This window comes from Lathamus discolor, chromosome 2 (genome assembly GCF_037157495.1).
Source record: "Lathamus discolor isolate bLatDis1 chromosome 2, bLatDis1.hap1, whole genome shotgun sequence".
Lineage (NCBI taxonomy): Eukaryota > Metazoa > Chordata > Aves > Psittaciformes > Psittacidae > Lathamus > Lathamus discolor.
In genome coordinates this window covers 18,120,414-18,142,522 of record NC_088885.1, presented here as the reverse complement: position 1 = coordinate 18,142,522, position 22,109 = coordinate 18,120,414, and the positions used below count along the sequence as shown (strand labels likewise).

Sequence of the window (22,109 nt, the reverse complement as noted above, 5' to 3'; positions counted from 1 at the left end):
TTGTTTTCTTCACTTGGCTCTTCTATTCACTTTAGATGGTACATCTGAAGCAGCCAAAGAGGGCAGTTAGTGGTTTGTGTTGGTCCTCTTGGGTCTTCTGTGATGCTGGGATGTTTGTTAAATACTCAATGCTGCAAGAGACGTCAGTGCCTGGGCAAGACTGTGCTGTGCCTCATAATGATGGCTTCCTTACTACTGCATTGGCTGCAGGAAGCCCTTGAAGCCCAGTTGATTCATACTGGTTCATTTTACTTGTAGAGATCCAACTTCATGAGCTTATGCACACTCGTGCCTTGTGAAGATCTCGTCCCAGGCTGTCACCAGTCTCTTGGGCTGTTCCCTTGCCTCTCAGCTCCAGTGTCCTCTTTGCTAGATGTGCCCTTAGCGTGCTTTCTGGTGGTTTCTCTCCCTGTAATCAGAGTATCCCACATCCACCTGGAAAACTCACTGGTCATGTGAATCCCAAACCAGCAGATCCCTTATGAGGAAACTCCATGCTGCTCCCCCTACCTGGACAGTTTCTGTGGTTGTCCTCCCCTTCCTGGGGGTAGCGTCAAGGCCCTTTAAAGACATCATCCCCTGCTGTCTGTATCAGGCAGGATGTTCTTTTGGTGTCAGTACAAATTTCCAAATCCTGGTTTCACCTACAGTCAACCGACTGCGTGACTTAAAGCTGTCCTAGGCTTCACCTGTACTTTATGTATGTCTAAAGATCCTTGTGCTCTGGTTTGGTTTTGTTGCACTCACAGATGGAAACAGTGCAAGAAGCTTTAATAAAACTGTTGATGTCTGTTGAAGAGATAAGAGATGATGGACTGCACCTCTTCAGTAAATGGTATGTAGTTTTGTTCACACGGACAGTAGGTTGGTTGGGAACAGTGCTGCATTCAGCAGGGCAGTTCTGGGACTGATATTCCAGTGCAGACTTCTAAAAGCCACCCATCGGTGATGGTGAGTGTCACAAGTTACTACCCAGTCACCCCATTTCAGAACAGGATACGTCTGTTGTCACTCAAAAGATTGGGATGGTGGGGAGTAAGTTAGTGACTAGTAGTTCTCCACTGTGTCTAGTACTCTGTTGCACTTTCTCCAGTGTTTTTCTGCTGAAGGCTGCTCTTTTGGCTGAAAAAAGTCTGAGAACACACTTATAGGGAGGAGACAGAGCAACATGCCCCATGCAAACAGGATGGCCAGAACATCTTGTTTTCTACTAGTTTTGACATATCCATAATTAGAACACACTTTGCAAGTATCTCACAAATACTTTTGCTTTCCTTAAGAATAGAAAATACATGTAACACTATTTACTTGCTTAGCCTAATTCCTTGTGATACTGGTTTAGGACTAAATCCAAAACATAAGTTAGTGCAAAAGGATGCGTGTTTTTCAGCCTACAAACTAGAGTGGGGAGGCTTGTCCTGAGAGCTGAAATTCTTCTTCCTTTTAGACTTGTTTGTACGGTACTAGAACCAGAAGCACAAATAAGCACCAAAAATGCTCTCCTCTTTTACCCAAATTCCTGCTCTGGAATTTGTACAGCATTTAGCAAGAACACTGCTATGGGTGCTAAAGAATGAATGGTTAGTAACCCTGCAGTGGGATGGCCTCCTTTTACATCAACATGTTTATAACCAATGAGATACAGATATTCCACTTTCCACATTTCTGTCCAATATATGCTGCAGGATAAACGAACTTGTGTTGCTGCATCAAAGCTGAATGTGACTAGGTCCTGGCTCACAGTAATGGAACTTGGAATGGGGAAGGTTTGATAGAGCCCAAGATCATCAATATTTATATACTTTGTGTAAATATTTCAGAAACCTTCAGGTAGAAATTCAGCAACTTCTTGGTTGTCTTGCTTTCTGAAGCCAGAAAGTGAACTCATTCAAAGCAGGAGCTTATTGAGCACCTTCCAGTGAACATAGCTGTAGCTGCCACAGTGGTTTGAGCTTGAACACAACTTGGAACTGACTCAGATCACCCAAACGTAGACTTACAGCTGTCCTGTTAGTGCTCTGCTCCTCTGGGCTTGACTAACAGACTGAGCAACTGGAACATAGGGACTCACCAAAGGAATGGCTGCATTTATTCCGTTAGTCAACAGCTATTATGTAGATTAAGTCATAACAGCCAGTACGACCACACAAAAAGAAAAAGTTTAAATTATCTTATCTGAATTTAACCTCAAATTTATATCCTTTGAATATTCTCTTCCCAACTTCTTCACTGCAGGAGCACAGTTTGTCACTGCAGTACAACAGTTATAGCACTTGCTAGCTGCTGCTCTGGAAAGAATGGTGTGTTTTACTTATTTAGCAGCAGGATCCTGCCATCTGGCACACAAAGTATTTATGTAACAATCTTGCTGACCCACAATTCATTATGTGCTTTTCATAGCTCTTGTTGAATGAATTTATGAACAATATGTAAGGCATCTTAAAGTCAAAACAGTCTTGAAATCATCTCTCAAACAGGGAAAGTTAAGTGTTTAAACAGTACATAACATAGTCATTGATATTCACTGCTGCTGTTTTCTTTAAACACAATTTCTTGCACAGTAGGCTGAAAATTGTGTCTTAATGCAGTCTTGTTTTTCCCAATCATTTGATATCTTCCCCAGATTAAGTGTTCACAACTGTAACTCTCAGTTACTGTTAAAAGTATACAAAAAAACTCACAGTTTTCTAACAGGATTGCAGACAACCCAGTGGCCAGTGCATGGCTGTGATTTCAGCCGAGAGGTTTTGACTCATCAGAAAAGAAAACCAAATCATGGCACCCTAACCAAAATTCAGACCCTCACCATATACAAGCTATATGTATGTATACAGATACATTTTCATGCACAGTATTTCTGTCTCCATTCCCTTTTCTATTTTTCTTCTTCTTTGCAATGGCTTTCCATTCCATTCCTTTCCATGCTCCTAGTCAGGACCCCAGAAAACCAAAGGATTAAATTAAAAGAAACAAATTCAGTTGAAATGAGAAATGTTATTTTCATTATATAAAACATCTTAATGGATTACAACAAGCCTTTATCCTCACAAGGCAGTTCTTTCACTTCTGGTAGGACTTTACATACCAAGTTACAGATAATACTTACAGCCTCTTAGGTTAAGTGCTTCACTTATCATTTCAAATGTGAAATCCAATCAGTAGTCATGTACAAACACACCTGAAGCTTTAGGAAGTACAGATGTTCAACAACTTAAGATACATGCTCTCAGCATACAGGCAGTTGTTTTCTGATTCAATCAAGTATCTCTGTTAGTCCTTTTCATACCATCGTCCATATAGAGCAGCTGTCAGTAGGCCAAAAGATGTTCTATTTTTGCTTATGAAATAGTGGTTGTTTTTCCAGCCCATGTGATCAGCAAAGTCCAAGGTAATACCAGATGTCAGCAGTAAAGGAAAGATGTAAGGGGTACTCATATTTCCCCATAGCTGGAAATCTATCAGAGCAGTGGCATGTGTAACCTCCTCTCCACAAGTGCTGAAGTTGAGACCACCACACTTTACTAACGCACAGGCCTGGACATAGTATGTGCCGTGCACTGTATGGAGCCCATCAAAAACTCCTAGAGCATAAAATTCATCAGTTAAAACAGCTCTCCGATAGTTTAAGTAACAACAAAGGGTATTGGCACAAACTTGGACCTCTCCTTTTTCCCCCCATACAGGAACAAAAGTAAAGTTGTCATACATCATTTCTGAATAAAATACAGGGAGGAACTGTTCATTTCCCTTTTCCGACACTCTGCTGGGGGTCTCTTCTCCCTCCTTAAAGCAAACTTCATCATCCAGTGAGGTGCCTATAAAAGTCTTGCATGAATGATGCAAGTTTTCTCTGACTCTTTCATTACTCTCCACATTGGTTTTATAATCTGTGGTAATCACAGGAATTTCTGCTACTATGAGCTTGCCACCGTAACTTTCCATGTTGTGGTAGATGAATGATTTGACTGGAGTATATATGCCACTCCCTGTCATGCCCAAGGTAGGGTGGTGGATATTAGCTGCTAAAATATTGATGTTGAAAGCTGTTGCAAAAGCTTGTTGAAATTCTACAGCAGCCAGGAGTGGGAGCTGGTTCATCCACGCAGTTGGATATACAATTTGTTTCAAATTGTATTGTGTGATGAGGTTCACTGCAGGCTCAAAAAAAAGTATATCAAAGCAAGTGAACATACCAAACTTGCCAGCAAAAGGGGTATCAAAGAACTTATAGTCAGGTTCTGGCGGGGTATCAAAAGCATATTCATAGTACAGATTGTGTTTGCGGTATGTGGCTACCAGCATACCATCAGCATTGAACGCCACGTTGGTATTGAACTGGTACCTTCCATCAGAGGGACAGTGAGGATCTGTGTGCTCACAGGGCTGCTTAGTTCCTAAGTTTGCCACAAGGAATATTTTGTTCTTCAGTGCCATGCAGCTCAGACGCTGAAGAACCTGGAGAACAGCAGAGGGAAATGTAAGCACTTAAGAATGTGGACAAGTAAGCTTTACTTAAGCAGCTGTGACTTATTTAATACTTTTCAAATTATTATTTTCAACTGGAACAGAACACATTTGACCATATCTGTAAAATTTAGAAGTTCTGATGATCTGGAACCAGTAGCTTTCTAGACTGAAATATATTTCAGATACTAATTTAAAAATAGCACTGACAAAAAAAAAAATATATATCTGGGTTTTATATTGTGAGAAGTAAATCTTTCTATTTCAAGGGTATTCATTTTCAGAAACTTCTGACTGTTGCAGGTTCACCAATGATTTAAAACACCACAGGTCAACTGAAAGCTTTGACAAGGCAGCGTAACTCACCTGTGTGTCTGCCTTTAGAAAAGCAAACATCTAATTGTGATCATCAGTGGCTTTAAGCTGACAGAGGAGAGATTTAGATTAGGCATTAGGAAAAAAGATTTCCCTGTGAGGGTGGTGAGACACTGGCACAGGTTGCTCGGAGAAGCTGTGGCTGCTCCATCCCTGGCAGTGCTCAAGGCCAGGTTGGACAGGGATTTGAGCAACCTGGTCTAGTGGAAGGTGTCTCTGCCCATGGCAGGGTGTTGGAACTGGATGAGCTTTAAGGTTCTTTCTAATCCAAACCATTCCATGATTCAGTGATTTGCACCTGTAATGGCTTGTTCCTACAACTAGATATTTTTACTCTGTAAATATATTAAAAAAAAAAAAATCTAGGTACAACTTGAGAGAAGCAGAGATGGAAATGGGTAGCCTTTGCGTAGTTACAGAAAGGAAATACAAAAAGTCACAGACTACAGTACTACTGGGGTGGTTTTTTTCCACACCATAAGCTGTATGTACCAAAGACTACCAGTACTGCAATCTCCAAATAGGATGTGAATGGCAAACTCAGCTCTTGCTTGCTTGCTCATCCACAGTGGTAGTAAAGATTCACAGGGTGAAGTAGGTCACCATTTATAACCTTGCTTCATGTTTGCACACAAATTCTGCTTAGTAGGCACCTGCATGACTACTTTCATTGTATTGACTATTGTAACGTTAGTAAGAATAGTCTGTATTACTAAACATGGTTATTTTTCACTTCAGGTTCAGTACAGCCAATGAAACTACCAATTCTGTACCCGGCAGGTCACACTTGGTATGTACCAAGTTGTGACCTCTATTACATTACAGCAGGTCAAGTCCTGTTACTTGTGCTGATCGTTTCACACACGATCACTAGTCAGAATGTTCTGATGTCATTAGGTCATTAAAACTGCATAATGGGAATGCACTGAAAATGAAGACAGTGTTATCTTGTTTTATATAAAACAATATTGTTCAAAATTAAATCACACAATGTATCCTATTAGAAAGTAATCACCATTTCATGGGTTGGGGAGGATGACAAATTCAGATGGTTCATAAACAAGTTAATCTTGCATGTAAAACACTCCTCTGCTAAGAATGAAACCTGCATAAACTTGTGAGTCCATGAAAACAGAACCTAGTACTATGAGTTGTGGAACTTCTTGCTCACCTCCTTAAGCAAAACCACTACAGTCACTTTCCCACTAGCATTCAATTATTGCACCTCTGCAGAAATCACTCCTACATTTACCTCTGTGTCATTGAACAAATACGGCTCTCTGCATGGATTCCACTTCACAGACTGTGAATGCAGAACGAAATCTAAGTAAGGATAAATGGAACTTCTGGTGAAATTGAAGCCATGGATTCCATCTTCAGGAAAAACAATGATCTGTGCCCCCTGTATGTAAAACAAAGACATGTTTTGTAGGCAAAGGAAAACCAACCTAGATCCAAAAGAGAAAAAGGGAATCTTATAGGTAAAAAGAGTTAAAGAAAGTAAAGGATAACCCAAGCATGTTTTGACAAAAATGTAGTTTCAAAGTATCTCTTCCTTGACTTCATAGTAGGTATAACTATCTGTATAAAAAAAAAGCTTATTTAACCTGACATATACCTCTTACCTTGAAAAATAACTTACTGGACATTAAAGGCATGCAAATAAGAGCAGACTTCATCAAAAGTCTTACCAAAAGTATTCTCCATTGATATGAATCATGAAAATGACATAATTCAGGTTAAAAACTAATGATGTTAAAAACTAATGATACTAAAATTTGCCTTCATTTTCTTTTCAGAATTACACTATTAGCACATGAACTTTGTCAAAGGTGCTGTACCCATGTCAAAGGTGCAAGCAGCATCATTTAACCCAGTCTATACACTTTGATTAGGTATATAGGGTTGGATAGAGTACTGGGAGTACTGATTCCAGAAACACCTTGCCTGTGGCTGGATGAAGCTTTGAGCAGCCTGGACTAGTGGAAGATGTCCCTGCCCATAGCAGGGGGGTTGGAATGAGATGACCCTTAAGGTCTCTTCCATCCCAAACCATTTTATGATTCTATGATTCTGGCAGAAACTTAGCCATGCCAGAGCTAGGCTGGCTGTACCTGAAGGTCAGGGAGATCTGAACTGTTCCTAAAAATTGGGTGAATTCCTCTTAAATCAGACACAGCATCAGACACTGACTTTCCTGTGACTTTTCAAAAGTCAGATCAAATGTGCTATGGCTCTGGGATCATTTATGTGTCCTGGATGCCATACTGCTTACTATTATGCTTCTGGACTGTGATGCTCAGTCACCTGAACATCTAAAAAATACATATATATAATGGAAAAAGTAATGTTTTCAAATTGTATAAAAATGGTAATTCTTCTGTTCCAGAACAACTCTTGTGTGAAACTTGCAAGTCAGTTCCTCTCTGCTTCTTCTGACTAGAACCAGCTTTGGATTTTCTTGGGGAGGGAAGGAAAGGAAGCTGTATATAAGAACAGCCAGAAACACTAATCTCTCTCCTCTAAATATATTTAGACTGAGAACCATTCCATGGAGGGCAGGAGAAAGGAATGGAAAATTTTACTTCCACGAAGTTGTTAATGGTGGAATATTAAGTTCCAAAGCTTTTGACTTCTTTAGTTTTTAGAAGCATTCAGGAATTTCCATTGAGAGCACTGGAATAAAATCAAACCCAAAGACAGCTGCCTGTAAGACAATCTTTCAATAAAAACATTCCACTTAGGAAAACAGAAAGTAGCTGGATATTCAGACCAAAATAGAAAATTAATTCCCCTATACTAAATAACTATAGGCGTGTTTTTCCAAGCTTGGAATAACTCAAGCCAGGCAAGCTGCTAATTGGCCTGATTTTTTTCAGAGCTGCTGGCAGGTCAGAATGTCTGAAAAACCAGACCGTAGTTATGTATATAAATATGGCTTTAGTTGCCTGGGAACACAAATGTGAAAGATTATCCTCAAACAGCACTTACTCTACATAAACACAGGACACATGCAATTGCTACTAAGCTGTGGCATACCTGTCTTGCAGCAGCCACTGCTTGCTGTTCATAGATGTCTAGGTTCCTGCCCATTAGCTCCAGCGCAGACTGTCGATCAACCAGGGCTGTTGGGTTAGGACTCAGTATGGACTCGTGTTCATACACAGCAGCAATATAATGCCCCTCCCTCTTAACTCTTCCTGAGACAGCTTGACAGCAAAAGAAGCAGATGAACAGCTTCCAGCACAGATCCACCATGGTGCATGCCAGAATTCTAGAGCGAAAAAAAACCCAAACAGGTGGGGTGGAGAGAGCTTAATCAACAAATCATGCCAGGAACTAAAGTTTACTATTAAATATGGACTGTAACTGAGACTCTCAGCAGCATTTGAACCGGGTGTGCTGTTTTTAAGTTCCTAACTTACCACATGCGTATTGTTTCTAAACCTTAAATCTAACTGTGTTGGTGCTTTAAATAACTGTGTCCTGTTTAAAAGCATTTTCAGCAAAGTGTCAATATATACATACCTTCAAGGGTAAATTTAAAGTTACCTGAAGCACAACAAAAACAGAATAAAGTCTTGGCATCTCTGTCAACATGAATTAAAGTTACTCAATTTATATAACCAGTTCTGAGAAGTGATGTACAATAATCTACCCTTGCTCTTCTGCATCTTGAGGAAAACACTTGGTACTTATGGGGGAGGGGGGTGTGATATCATGAATAGAGGATCCTACTTTGTCCTGGGTAGCTTAGCTCTGCAAATGAAATACCAAAGTACATGTTAAGATATAAAGCAGTAGCACGGGAAGGGAGAGGAGAGGCAGAAAGTTGCTCACAGTTAAGGAAGCCACTTAAAATAAACAGTGTTGCACTCCACTGACAAAACCCCTTTCTATTTCTGTCATCCCTTTAGAGCCAAAACACCTATTTAGGACAGGAATGGGTTCTAGTCAGCTGTTCCTCAATTAAGTTGTCAACTAAGATGTAATTAGAATTCATCATTAGTAGTGATGGCAAAAGTTGGTGAGTTTCAGATCACAGGATGGAACCACTGCAGGCTACAAGATTAGCCTTTTGGCCTTCTAAGCTGAAAACACCAACATAAAGAATTAGCAGTTAATGGGCTTCCACAAAATCTGTTTTACAGATGTGCTTGAAGAATTCTCTTTTTCTTTTTTTTCCCTCACCATGTCTTATTTTCTAGTGGTCTGAAACACTCAAAAGTATTACCCCAAACCCCTTCCTTGTTTAGATGCACAGGAGGTTTGGCACTGAACATCCAACTACATGGTCCCATCTGGTTGAATCTGAGCCAACTAAAATAGTTCCTCTGGGTCCTTACCCTTGGTAGTGACTACTGCTAGTACTACTGATGGTGTCTGAGCAGTTACATGAGTGCTCCCTATTGCCTTTCCCTTTAGTTGACAGCTTAAATAACAGAACCCCTCTGTCTAATGAGCTGCTTCTAATAAGGAGAGCTGTGACAAGCCCAAAGCCTGAGCTTGGAGACAGTAACCCTTCCAGCCAAAATTAGGATGCCATCAGGGTTTCCTCAGCCCTTATAGGCTGTTGAGGCTCCAAATAAGTCTCAGCCACATTCTGGTGGGTTTTGCTGGTTTCTGTAATGCAAAATGCTACACTAATAAATCATTTCCTTGAAGAGAAGTTTATTTGCTTAGGGTCTACAGAGCTGTCACCTCACCTGAGCCACGACTTTAAAAGAAATTTGCATGAACTGAAATGCTTTACAATTTCATATTTTTCTGTCCCTTTCTTGTGACCTATGTGGGATTTTGCCTGGCAGACATGTTTTAGTAGAATGATTTCACTCAAATATGAGTACTTCAATGCAGTATTACCGTCGGGCAGTCACAGTATTCTAGTTACAGTTCTATACAAAAGGTAGAAAGACTGGTGTTTAACTTTGGATGTCAACCCAGACAACTTCTCCCAGTGCTGGTGCAGACTGTTTTCCTATTCAGTTTTCCAGAACCAACTAATCACAGTACATTGTGAAGCAAAGCATTCAGTCATTCACTTTTGAACAACTCTGGAAACTTACAAGTTTGTCAACTCTCACCATACACAGATGTATACATAGCGCAAAGCAATACATACCCTGCTTCTGAGCATGCACTTTTGTACTTGCAAGAATCCAATAGACTGAAAAACAGAAATAGCACATTAGTTTGGGTCCTTTTACATGAATAATAGCAAATGCTTGTTAAGCTATACTAACATTATTAGTAAAAAAAATTGCTATGGAATTTTTTTTTTTTTTTTTTTTTTTTTTGCAATACCCATGATGTTGCTGTCATTCTGGTATATTGAATATATAAAACAAGGTCCCCTACATAAATGTATTTTTGTATACAGTTTTTGATGAGGTTTGGGGGATTTTTCTGCAATGGAAACATAACTCAATACAAACAGGTACCTTGTATTTCCTTTTCTGAAAAATGTTCCTTCTGTGTACAATGCACTATATAACTGTGCTCTAATTTCCTGGCTTTTACCCAGAGTACAATCCATTTTTAAAGAATGCTACCTATTCAAGTATGTTTGACAGTAAGTTCTCTATATTTCACAGGATTCCTGATTCCTTGTCTCATAATTAAAAGATCTACGTTAATGAATTTAATGAGCGAGAATAACTGAACGCTGCCATTATTAGTGATTCAGCCTGAAAAACTCCAGATGGTAGGGCAACCTGTCAGCAGGTGGGGTAGAACATTCTGAACTGTGTCACTTCTCGAACACCTGCACCTGGCATGGCCCAGATATGTGCCGTCCTTCAGATAGGATATGAGGTCTAGTGGAAGGTGTTCCTGCCATGGCAGAGGGCTTGCAACTAGATGATCTTTAAGGCCCGTTCCAACCCATATCATTCTGTGATTCTATGACCTCAGAGAAGTGCCTCACGCTATGCTCCCGCTTCTCCTCAAAAACGCTGGCGGCCGGTTTTCTTCATCTGAAGCAGCCTGTACTTCGCCCCGCTGTGTGTCGGCAATCTCCGACCAGCTCCACAACGCTTCAGGGTCACGCTGCACGGCCCGCTGCCCTACTTATAAGCGCGCCTGGCCCTGCTGCTCTGCTCCCACAGGCCCCGAGGTCGAGCCGCCGCACGCCAGCCGTGGGGCACCCTGGGGCGGGCCGCGCACCCGATCACCCACTCCCGTCCCCCCGGTTCGGGGCTGACCGCTCCCCGCAGGCCCCGCGCCCGCCCCTCAGCACCCCCGGCTCCGCGCCCGCCCCCGCGCGCCGCCGCGTCACCAGCCTCGCGCAGCTCCGCCGGGCCCAGCCGCGCCCGCCCCCTGGCGGCTGCTCGGCGCTCGGCACCCCCAGGCGTCTGCGTCCGCGCGAGGGCGGCGGGCACCTCGCGGCCTCTGATTGGGCGCTCGCTCGAGGCGACGGAAAGCTCCCCAGCCTGCGCCCTGGTCCCCGCCGCCAGAAGAGGATATTCGCGTACCCTCGGGCCCGCCCCCTCCGCTGTCTCATTGGCCAAGCCCGCCCTGTCCGCTGTCTCATTGGCCAAGCCCGCCCTGTCCGCTGTCTCATTGGCCGAGCGAGGTGCCAGTCAATGGCTCCCGACCTTCGGCCGGGGGTCCCAGCACTCTTCCCGGTGGGTTCTGGGGTTGCGTGCGGCCGGCATGGCCTGCGGGAGCGGCGCGCAGGAGGGAGCGGTTAGCGGTGCTCAGCTCATCGCCGAGGCCCTCAGGGCTCAAGTAAGAGGGCAGGGGAGACCGGCAGCCGGGATCCCTACGGCAGGAAGGCACAGCGGGGCTGGAGGGAAGCGAACGTGCGCGGCCGGACTCACCCCGAGCGCCGCTGCTGTTCTCCCGGGGCGGGTGGGAAGGGTTTGCCGTGCCGCTGTGCGGGGAGCAGGGAGGTCCTGCCGCGGAGCACGGTGAGAGAGCCCCTCCCGGGAGCGGCCTGGCCCTTCCCCCGTGTGCCTGGGCAGCCGTGAGGCCGTGACCTCGTGCGGCTCGCTCCAGCCTTTCGCTTCGCTTTGGCTTCTTAGGAGCTTGTCCCCTGCCGAGCTCAAGGTCCCTGTTCCCATCAAGCAGAGGTGACCGCACTGTGCGGCGGTACCCGTGGCGGCTTTATGCGCCTGCTGCTCCACCTTTACATTCTCTGAGCTTGGGATGGTGCTGAGCTGCTCATGGTCTCCACAAAGGACTTTTTGTTTGGCCTGTCATACATGAAAAGGTAGCTCACTTGTAACAAAAGTAAGCATAGTCTGTGTCTGAAAGCTTCTTTGGGCACGGTGCTGCAGTTGTTTCCTGGCGCCTTTTTGGTGTTAGTTTTCTGTGAAAGCATGGAAACATGAACCACAGCAGGGAGTTCCCAGAGGATATGAAGGAAGGGGAAAATGGTGTAGCAGAGACTCCCAAGTAAGAAGTGGTCAGTAAAAAGCACAAAGTATGTATTAACTGGGGAGCTGGGCTGAACAGTTGCTCCGCTGCTTGTCGGCCCCCAAAACCCAGTGCTTTCACAACTGCACAGGACTGAGCTGCAAACATCAGCTGGCATTGTGTATATCATACAACCGTGTGCTCCCACAGTGGCCTGTGAACATCTGTGAGAGTGTATGTCTGTTATAATTTACTTTTAGACTGCTTGTGTAGTTAGTATGATTGTGTTTGGTATGTGCTTATTAAAGCTGTCTTTTGGAAACAGTTCTGATTTAACATTTTTCTGTTTAGAATATTGAATACATGTTTGGCATTGTTGGTATTCCAGTCACTGAAATCGCAGTTGCAGCCCAGGCGGTTGGACTAAAATATGTAGGAATGAGAAACGAACAAGCTGTAAGTATGCAATTATAGTAGGACCAAACCTTTAACTATTTTACAATGGAATGAAATCCAGTTTACGTTTTCTTACGTGAAGAGTGTGGTCTCTGAATGTTCCTTTAAAACAACCTGTAAAGAAGCAGTTACTGTCATTCTGGAATAAGGGAGAGGATTGGTGCGATCTTTGCCCTTTTTGGGATAATCTCTTTTTTTCTCTTTTTTTTTTTTAAACAGAGTTTTAGAAGCTCACCAAACAGCAAACCATTGAAAGTTGTAATGTTTCTGAATGCTCAAAATCAAGCATGATCGTATACTTAGACTCTCTATATACGTATATTACCTTTGTTGTCTAGGTACTCAAACTTTGACTGAAGCTCATTAGCATTTTGATGTTATACCAGTACTTCTGGATTTGTTTGGTTTTCCCCAGTAGTAGCACTGTAAGGATTCAGTAGTTTCTTAGGTGGTCTGAGGGAGCATATTAAGAACCTCAGGTTTATACCTCACTTTCAAGGAGTGCTCACTTGGGCTGCTAGCAAATGGACCATCAGTTTTTCATACTCTGATGCCCACAAATAAGATAATAATAATGCAATTTATTTATCAGGAGATTTTTCTTGTGTTTTAACTTGTTTATGGGTTCTGTCTCTCTGTGAACATCCTAAATTAGAATTTTACTGTTTTTACAAGGAATTCCTTCTAATATTCTGGACCTGCACAGTATTTAGATGCCTGTATTTTGCAGCAGTATTCTCTTTTTGTTTTCCACCATGTAGTTAATAGCCTTCATTTTTCATCCCAGGCACAACCAAGTATTATAATAGTAGTTCTTCTAAATCAGGTGGTTACAAGCTGTATGTTTTTGCTGTCTAATCCTTACATCCTTATATTGAAATATGAGAATTTATAAGGGAGTGCTTGTCTTTACATGGAAAAATCTTTAACACATGAGAGAGGCAAGCGTATACAAACATGCTTAAAATGTGTATTTGATTCCTTTGAAGGACTGGGAATTCAACAGTCTTTTTATTCCTATAGGCCATTTAGCAAGGATTTGAGTTTTAGCTTTGGTTATTAACATGATTCAAATTAATTTCCTCATGTGTCTGTAATTAACAGAGAAGATTACTTTGCACTGCCAAATGAGATGCTGTCCTACTTATCATTCTTTACTAAACTCTTCTACTGTAGTGCAGAAGACAAGAAACATCCTACTGTGTAAATGGTGAGATACTTCTGCTTAGGAGAATAACAATAATATGAAGACTTGTTTTAACATCAGAATGTCAGGAGATCTCTTCTTTGTGAACTGGAAAAGGATGAACAAGGATATATTTTGGAGTGGGTTTGGTTATGTTCTTTATCCTCAGTGGAGACAGAGTAATTGGTTGGCAGAGAAGAGGATAGAAGATTATGCACAGTATATTCAAGATACACTCAATATTTACATGTCATAGCTTTAATTGTCTCAGTTTATTAGTTGTGTGGTCTGGTTTTGGAGGATGTGTATACAGCTGCTTCCTTTATTTGTGAAGGCCGCTGTATATGATCTGAGGGGTTGAGTTTCTGCCTCGTTTCTGGGCCAGATGTAGCAGAAGCCCATAAAACTGTAGAATAAACTGACTAGAAAAGCCAGGTTAAAGCATACAGTTAAAAGCTAAATAGTACTACCAATATCCATTAGCTTGTCTCCTGTGGTCTATAATATGTTGTAAATTTGCTAGAGGCAGTTTAACTCGTGTCCTCTATGCACTCTGAATAGTTATATTGCAATTTGATGGGGTGTGTGTGTTGTGTATCTGTCCCTGGGTGGTTAGAGGCTGCTGTGATAGCTTAGAAGACTGATAACTGGGTCAGCTTTAGACTTCAGAGAAAATGCTTATTGTTATGATTGTTGCTCATTAACAGCACACTTTGCTAATATTTAGTTCTTAATCTTTCATAATAATTATTAGTATATATTCAAAGCAGTCTCTTGATAATTATACCCTAAGTTAGTCGTGAGCATATAATATGCTAGAGGTGGTGCAGTGTGGTTAGTGCTGATGGTGCTAGCTGTCAAGGGGATCAGGCTCGAGGACCCTTCAGTAAGGGCAGCTGAAACCAAAGTGGGCATTTTTTTTCTCCACTCCTTAGATTCAAGATCTTTTATGTTTTGGTCTCTGAACAGATCTTACCCCTTGTCCTTTGTGCCTGGGCTATGGACTGTGTCATGCTGGATGGTGCTTTCCCAGGCCAAGACAGGTGTCTTATCCTGCTGCATATCTGTTGGGGCTTTTTGTTGTTTTGGTTTTTCCCCTTGCTTAGCTATTGCCACTTTACCTAAACCAAAGCCAGTGTCATCTCAGATCTCAAAGTTACACTTTCTCAGTGACTAGTAATTGGCCTTTAGTAAACTATTTATTATTCTGAGATTGCTGCTTTCAATCTGTGGCCTGATTTTCCTGGTCCACACTGAAGTTGTATGTAGTAACAGAGGATACCAAGTGTTGAGTTCAGTTTCATACAGCAGGTTCTTGTGGTAAGTTGATCCCAGGCCCTCTAGGCCAGTCATGGAACATTGAGCATTAGGTACAATTAACATAAGGGCCTCAGAACTGCTCCTATGCATGGCTGTACTGTTTCAACTGGGCCACTGGGTACAGAAATGCCCAAGTGCTGTTTACTTGTTATGTTGTATTAGTTTGCTTACATTTGAGTTGAAAACAGACTAATGAAACCCTCCTTAGTGTACTTCTACTTATATGGAAGGAAGAGGCCTCTGCTTTGGCTGCAGTTCAGATCCAGCACTCATGGATGGTTGCAGATTTTGAGTTTAGTGCCTCTGTCTCAGCTTCCTACGTTTCTTTCTAATGCGGATTGTGGTTTTGGTAGAAAATTTCACTTTATATGCCTGCACCCTTCTTGCCTGTCTGATGAACATCAGGATCTGGTGTATGCTGATAAACTGTGTTGTGACCTTAACAGATAGAGTGCCATCACTCACATTTTAGTGGTGAGGGTGCAAGGTTCATCAGTAAAGTGGGGTTTTGTCCACGCTGTTCACACATGCAGAAAAAAAACTTTTAAGCATACCTTCAAAGTTATTTGCTGTCTCCTCTACATACAGATAGCTTTAGTTATGTTGCTTCCTTGCAGAGTGAAGCAGTAACAATTTTAATGACAATGACTGTACATGAACCCAAATTCTATGTACTGCATTATTTTGCCACTTAGTTCTAAAACCTGATTGCCATGGAGACACAACGCCATGCTTTGAGCTCCATTAACAAGATTCTTTTAGTAACACCTACTTCAAATATTTCTGAATTTTTGCACACACATATGTCATCAAATTGTTACCTAATTCTTGAACATTGCTGGCATTTTTCCTCTTTATGTCAGGCATATGAAAAGTAGAAAAAGATTTTATTGTCAATGTACTTTTTTTTGTCAACAATTCCTTATCTTAATGCTGCAAAGAAAATGAGGGTTTCTTCTCATTCTTCTCTATGATTTTGCTCACACAGTTGTTCTGTATCTGTGGGAGCGTGAAGATACCAAAGGCTGTTTCTCCTTCCATGCAAAAGCTTATAAGATATCTGTGTTTTCACTCATTTAAGCTGAGATTTCTAGCATGCTGTGTTACCTAGAACTATTCTTAGGTTTGAGGAAAATATTTTTGTAAACTTTTAGGGGTTTGTTACTTATTCTTCTTGCCGCAATAGTACTCAAAACTGAAACTCAAAATCTCAACTCTTGCATTTTTAAATAGAGGCAGGCTATAAGGCCCAGGACCTTACTTTGAAAAAAAAACCCACAAAGAAAGTGTATATATTAAAGAGAAGAATAAATTGCGAAAGGAGTTTTTTCCATTAAGTGATAGAACTTGATGAATTCAAGACAAAAGCATGAGAATATGAAGGAGTTGGCAGTGTCACAGGTGTGAAGCCTTTGATGTTTGTGGGTCACCTGTAAGCTTCCTTTCTGCTTGATCACATGTTGTCTTGTTACCAGGTAAAATTTATGCCTGAGTGTTTAATAGATAAATATGCTACAGCAATAGCATTGAAACATACCCTGAAATAATACTGGTGATAAGCTAGGATAACACAAGTTGTAACTTTTGTGAAAATCGTTCAAAATACAGTTTTTCCTTAAAATGTTGAAGTAGCTAAAGCTAAGTGTGGTACTAGGAGTGAGAAGTACTTCAGCAGCTCAGCTTGTAAAAGACAATTCCTAACTTCTAATTAGTCTCTGCAGTGTGTGATTTCAACCTTTTGCCAAATTTCCGAAGTACAGTGAGTCATTCCAGCAATCGCTGGATTTCTGCTTGTTGCTTTTCCCTTTCAAATCCCTCTTCTGTGCTAGTCCAGAAGGCAGAAGATTCTTGCTGTACTCATTTTGTTTCCCTGGTTTTAGGGGTTTTCTTTTATATGTGGGGCTTGGGGTTGGTTTTTTTTCTTTTAATCACAAATATTTCCTGATGGAAAAGCAGGAATCTGAAATATAGAGAGCAGTCATGAGATTTTTCACATAAACCTTCATGAACAGACCTTATGATGGGGAGGGTGAAGGGGTGTGTTTGCTTATATTTAAGCTCTGATGGTAAGGGTAAAATCTGTGTCTGCTTATTTTCAGTACTTTTCTTGAAAGTTATGTACAAGATTTCATTAAATGTGTAAGTAATAATAATTTTATCATTAACTCCAATATTTTCAATAGGCCTGTTATGCTGCGTCTGCTGTTGGATATTTGACTGGCAGGTACATTCCCTATTTATTAATATTTATAGTAACACATTTTATAATAGTAACTGTTAGATTCAACAGAAGCTAGGAACATTTCTCTGGTTTGGAGCTGGGTATTTTCAGTGTGTTCAGATGGAGGGCACCTAAGATGAAACACAAATTTTAAAACTGTCAATAAGACTTACCAATATTTCTGTTGCTCTGATTCAGGGCAGAAGCAACGAGGTGCTTAAGCTCGTGTAATATTGCCCACTTTATAACTTTTCTCCCTGTCCCCCCTTTTAATATCTGAAGAGTAGCTTAACACCATTGGTATGAGCAGCAGAAATGCCACCATTGCTTTTTGCAGCTTGGTGGACCTCAATCTCATCATCTGGGCTTATTGTTAAACAAATACCTTATCAGTACAGAGACTGATCATATGTCTTACAGTCTCCCAGACAAGGTACTGGCTTTTCCTTTTTTACTGCATTTTGTTCTTAAGGTCTTTGGGAAGCATTCTGTGACCTGTGAGGTGTGCTTCTTGGGTGTCCCTTGGATCCTTTTCTAAAGTAAACATCTGGTGTCTGCTTGCTCACAAATGCACACCCAAGGATGCAGGTGACCATTCCTTATTCCATCTGCAAGCATGACACCTGTTACATACAGTTTTATAGTGTTTCATCCTTTGAATAATCCTCTTGCATTAAGCTGGGGGTTTTTGGGTGTGGATTTTTTTCTGGTATGTATGAAGTCTGTAAAGCTACTGAAGACAAAAAAAGTCATTCTTAGCTACTGAGCATTTCTTATCACTTTATGGAATATGAAGTGCTTCTGCCTGGAATTAAACTGTGATAAAGTTTGTGTTGGATTGGAAGCACTTCTTCCTTTGTGAGCTTTCTTTATGGATATCTAGTGCTGAAGTGAAATTGAAAAAACTGCAAACGTAAGCATTCCATAAATTCCATATAAATGTGATGAAAGAAGTAAGGAGCTGTGTTACAAGCCTGTGTACGTTGCAGATGTCTGTGTGGGTAGCACGTAACAACTGTTCACTTGCTCTTTCAATTAGGTTGATAACTAAATGATATGATTCCCATGTCTGTCTTTAGTTCTTTATAAAAATCTCTTGCGTTCATGAATGTTGATGACATGATTAACATTTTAATTTCAGGTTTTTTTTTTTGTTTTGTTTTGTTTGTTTGTTTTTTTTTTTTTCTCCAGACCAGGAGTATGTCTTGTAGTGTCCGGGCCAGGTTTTGTACATGCCCTTGGTGGGATGGCAAACGCAACCGTGAACTGCTGGTAATTTAACTACGTTTTTCCTTTAAAAGTCTAATAATTGTTTGCTGCGATTTGTTGCAGATGTTGAGCTCCACAGTATTTAGTATAGGGCTTTTATTTCTTTCATGTGGGTAATGAGAAGCAAATTTCTGATTTATCATCCCTAAAAGTCATTTAGTTCCACATTTTGTATTCTCATGGATAAATTCTCCTTTTTGTCCTACCTCATGTGCATATATTGGGAAATCTGTTAGTATACCTGATTGTTTGGATGCATTTGAAAACAAAGTTGATACTCAGCCTGTAATGCTTTATTGGTCATGAAGACTTTTAAACGTTTTTTCCTAAATTTAAATACACATCACTGTTGAATTAGTCTTTCATATGTGAACAAATTGACAAACTGCCTTGTTAAAATCCTTATTTGCTCTGCACACAGACATTTAGAGCAGTCATTAAATATTGAATTAAATGATGTACAGAGTGATAGCATTTACTCCCATAAGCTTTCACTGAGGCATAGCAGTTTTAGCTGGTTTGCCACTCAGAAAGCTGTATGCAGTATTTTGGGTAGAATTTCTGGTAATACCAAGCACACCTGATGGGAGGCATAAGATGAGCAGTGGCTGATTGACAAGAATGGTAACAAATCAAGTCTCTGGAAAGGAAAGATCTCTAGTGTTCAAATACTTTTTTTTTTTAAGAAAAAAAATTATTGGCTAAAGTTTTGATGCCCCTATGTGACCTTAGATAAAAAAAGTCATTTGAAAACCTTGGTTTTGGGCAGTCATGGATTTGGTTATAAGAAAGAAGCATCTGTAGCACTTGCTTATGGATTTGCAGGATTTGTTTCTGTTTTCTCACACTTATTTTTGCCTGAGAACAGGTAAACAGGCCTTGTTTGTTGGGTAAACAGACCCGTGACTTGATATTGCATAAACTGGTAAAAGGTGAAGGGAGTGACTTATCTAGTTCAGCAGATTTCACAATATAGCAAGAAACTGGTTTTCAGTACAAATACTAAAGTATTTGCCCAGTGATACTTTCATTGGTCAGCCTTGCTTTTTGCCTGCTACTTGATGAAAGGAGCATTCACAGACCCTAAATTTAGCCTAATGAAACTTCTTCTTGGCTCGTTCATTAGTAGGCACCTCCATTGAGTGGCTGAGAATCCCAAACATGCTTTTTCACATTTACTTTTTAGCTGGCAAAACCATTGTAAGAAAGGGTGCCATGCCTTGAAGAAGAAAATGGGATTTTTATGTTAACTAATCAGCTTTCTAGCTTGCTTCACTAGACAGCAGCTTGGGCAGAAATTATTGAGAAGTGTTGCAAGGTAAGCGTAGGAGTAGCCCAAGCAAAGGAGGTGAAAAAACAATACACACTAGGGAGTTTGGTTACACCAGTCTTGCACAGTCTGCATAAAAAGAGACATAGGCCCGTGTCATCTCCACACCTTTCTTCCGGCCATGTACTGCTGCTTGCCCTCTTGACAGCTCTGACACTTGTCTGTCCCAACAACCACATTCAGTTCATTACACATTAGATCTTCCTCTTTCTCTGGCAACGAGGTGTTAAGTCTCTTGCTCTATACCATCCCCTGTGAAGAAGTGGTGGGAGTAGACCAATTTGTAAGGCAAGGTTTGCCTTCATAGCGATCTCCCAAGTGTCATGTGATTCTATGACACTACATCTGGCATTGGTTATGTGCTACAATGGCTGAGCTTTGGTTGATTTCTTACAGAAGTAAGCTAATAGTTGATCTTACTCTGCTTGTTCTGACATAACTCGGACTAAGGGGTAGTCATTAAAGCGCTGTCTGAGTTGCTCTCCTTGAGCCTGGAGTCCCTTTCTTCTAATCCTGTTCTGTTTCTTTCTCATTTTGAGAAAGAAACTTACTAACTGTAAGAAAGTCAAGCAGTCTGATAGCGTAATGTAATGCAAATTGTGCTTTTTGAATTTTACTGCCTGGGCACATCTAGGCTGAGTAGAAGAGCCTTTGGTTTATCCGGGAAGCTTGTCACAGTGACACTTGGACATGTAAATCTAACTGCCTAGGTAGCTAGTGAGGCCTTGGTAGAGTGGTGAAATACCATGCTCTTCACCTTAAGTTGCATCTGATTATTATTTTTTTTTTTTTCAGTTTTTCTCCTGCAAGTCCATAAGGCTCGCTATTCTCATTAGTTTTATTATAGTCAATGTTCTTCCTGCCTCACTGTTGTTTGATTTAATTTTATAACCACTGCTCTTTAAAGTGTCCACAGTATTGTGACATTAGTACAATGATTTCACTGGGGGAAGAACTTCTTTCTGGTTATAGCTGTGTAAACTTTAAACGCAAAACCAAATCTTTTCAAGATACAGCTATTGGAGTTGACTTTCTTATGAGTAAAGCATTTTAATTATAGTTCTGTATTGGGAAGCAGTAGTTGTTTTGTTTCTTAAAACATACTTAAATAAATTTGAAAAAGGTAAGTGAAAGGAATATAAGGTTTGTCACTGTGAACAGGCTGGTTATATATGGATAGTGATAGGCATTTTGCTCAGAAGAGACAATCAGCAAAATAAAATATCTAGAGCATACATCAAATGCATTTTTCCATAACGATTTTTCACAGAAATAAGCCTGAAGTTCTCATCTCACAGTGTCAGGGGATTAGAACTGTGATTTTTTTGATTTGTAGCAGAGAAATGGTGTGGTTATGAAGCTTGGCACTATGTATGGTTATCCCCAAATCTTAGGGTGACTAAATTTAGGATTATGCATTGAGCTTGCTGTAAATATTTCAGCTTAATACATTGCATAGATAAATGCAGTCAAAGGAAAGGCTGTATCTGAAGAGATTTTTTTTTTTTAGGAGAAAAAGCCTAGAAAGCTATTGACCCAATATTTTATTTATTTTGGAGGAATGAGCAGATTAATAAAACAGTTTTCTTTTATTGATTCCTCATTTAGCCCTTTGAGGATTTGACCTACAAACTGAATAAAAGACCGGTTGTTATTCACTTTAGGGAAATTAGTTATTTTGTGGAAGTGATAATAAAAATGTGCTCCTGTGGAATGTATAACCTGTATTGTAAATTAATGCTGCCTTTCTCACATGGCCATGAACTACTTAAAGAAAGAACAGGAATGCTTATAGGCATGTAATTTTTATGTTCATCTCTTTGGTCTTTGGGGTTTTTTACTAAAAACTGAATGCAGGAAGAAATGCTGTTGGATAGTTTTGCTAACTTCTGCTGTCTTGCAAAAAAATCTTTCTGAAAAGATTGTTTCCTACTGTATTTCTAGTGTTTGTGCATGTTACATTGCCTCTTAAATAGTTTGATGCTTTTTAGATCAATCAGTACTTGTCAGCTTTTTAGATTAGCTGTTGTCATTCCTCTCAAAACACTTTGCCACCCATGCCATCAAAAGAAAATTGCTAGAAACATGACTTCACTTTTGAATTTTTATGCTAGATGCAGATCACTTAA

At 40.7% G+C, this 22,109-nt stretch overlaps 2 protein-coding genes across 9 annotated transcripts in view; one reads left to right on the top strand and one right to left on the bottom strand.

Moving 5' to 3' along the window:
* Window positions 1-2,974: 2,974 nt before the first annotated feature.
* Window positions 2,975-11,699, bottom strand: BTD (biotinidase). Of its 6 annotated transcripts, none has more exons than XM_065665989.1 (5): window positions 11,661-11,699; window positions 9,962-10,006; window positions 7,879-8,113; window positions 6,092-6,241; window positions 2,975-4,455 (listed from the first exon to the last, which is right to left on the bottom strand). In XM_065665989.1, the coding sequence occupies exons 3-5, from the start codon at window positions 8,095-8,097 to the stop codon at window positions 3,271-3,273; spliced, it is 1,554 nt and encodes a 517-aa protein (XP_065522061.1). In that variant the 5' UTR covers window positions 8,098-8,113; window positions 9,962-10,006; window positions 11,661-11,699; the 3' UTR covers window positions 2,975-3,270. The 6 variants fall into 6 exon arrangements, with proteins under 6 accessions (XP_065522061.1, XP_065522066.1, XP_065522065.1 ...); XM_065665994.1 differs by lacking the exon at window positions 11,661-11,699 and adding an exon at window positions 11,220-11,238; XM_065665993.1 differs by lacking the exon at window positions 11,661-11,699 and adding an exon at window positions 11,121-11,210.
* The window catches only part of HACL1 (2-hydroxyacyl-CoA lyase 1), a 23,189-nt gene continuing 12,473 nt past the window's right edge, over window positions 11,394-22,109 (top strand). The window contains exons 1-4 of one of the 3 annotated variants that reach the window (XM_065665986.1): window positions 11,394-11,465; window positions 12,550-12,654; window positions 17,344-17,384; window positions 18,573-18,653. In XM_065665986.1, the coding sequence (XP_065522058.1) occupies window positions 11,424-11,465; window positions 12,550-12,654; window positions 17,344-17,384; window positions 18,573-18,653 (269 nt within the window). In that variant the 5' untranslated portion in view covers window positions 11,394-11,423. Of the gene's footprint in view, window positions 11,569-12,549; window positions 12,655-17,343; window positions 17,385-18,572; window positions 18,654-22,109 lie in introns of all 3 variants that reach the window. The other 2 variants (XM_065665985.1, XM_065665987.1) reach the window with 2 other exon arrangements.

Bases quoted from the DNA above. Each gene is read 5' to 3' on its own strand.
- BTD (XM_065665989.1), bottom strand. From the start codon at position 8,097: ATGGTGGATCTGTGCTGGAAGCTGTTCATCTGCTTCTTTTGCTGTCAA. The intron at 6,242-7,878 runs GTATGCCACAGC...TTTTACATACAG, and splicing joins CAGTGGCTGCTGCAAGACAG to GGGGCACAGATCATTGTTTT. The intron at 4,456-6,091 runs GTAAATGTAGGA...GCTGTTCTCCAG, and splicing joins ATTTGTTCAATGACACAGAG to GTTCTTCAGCGTCTGAGCTG.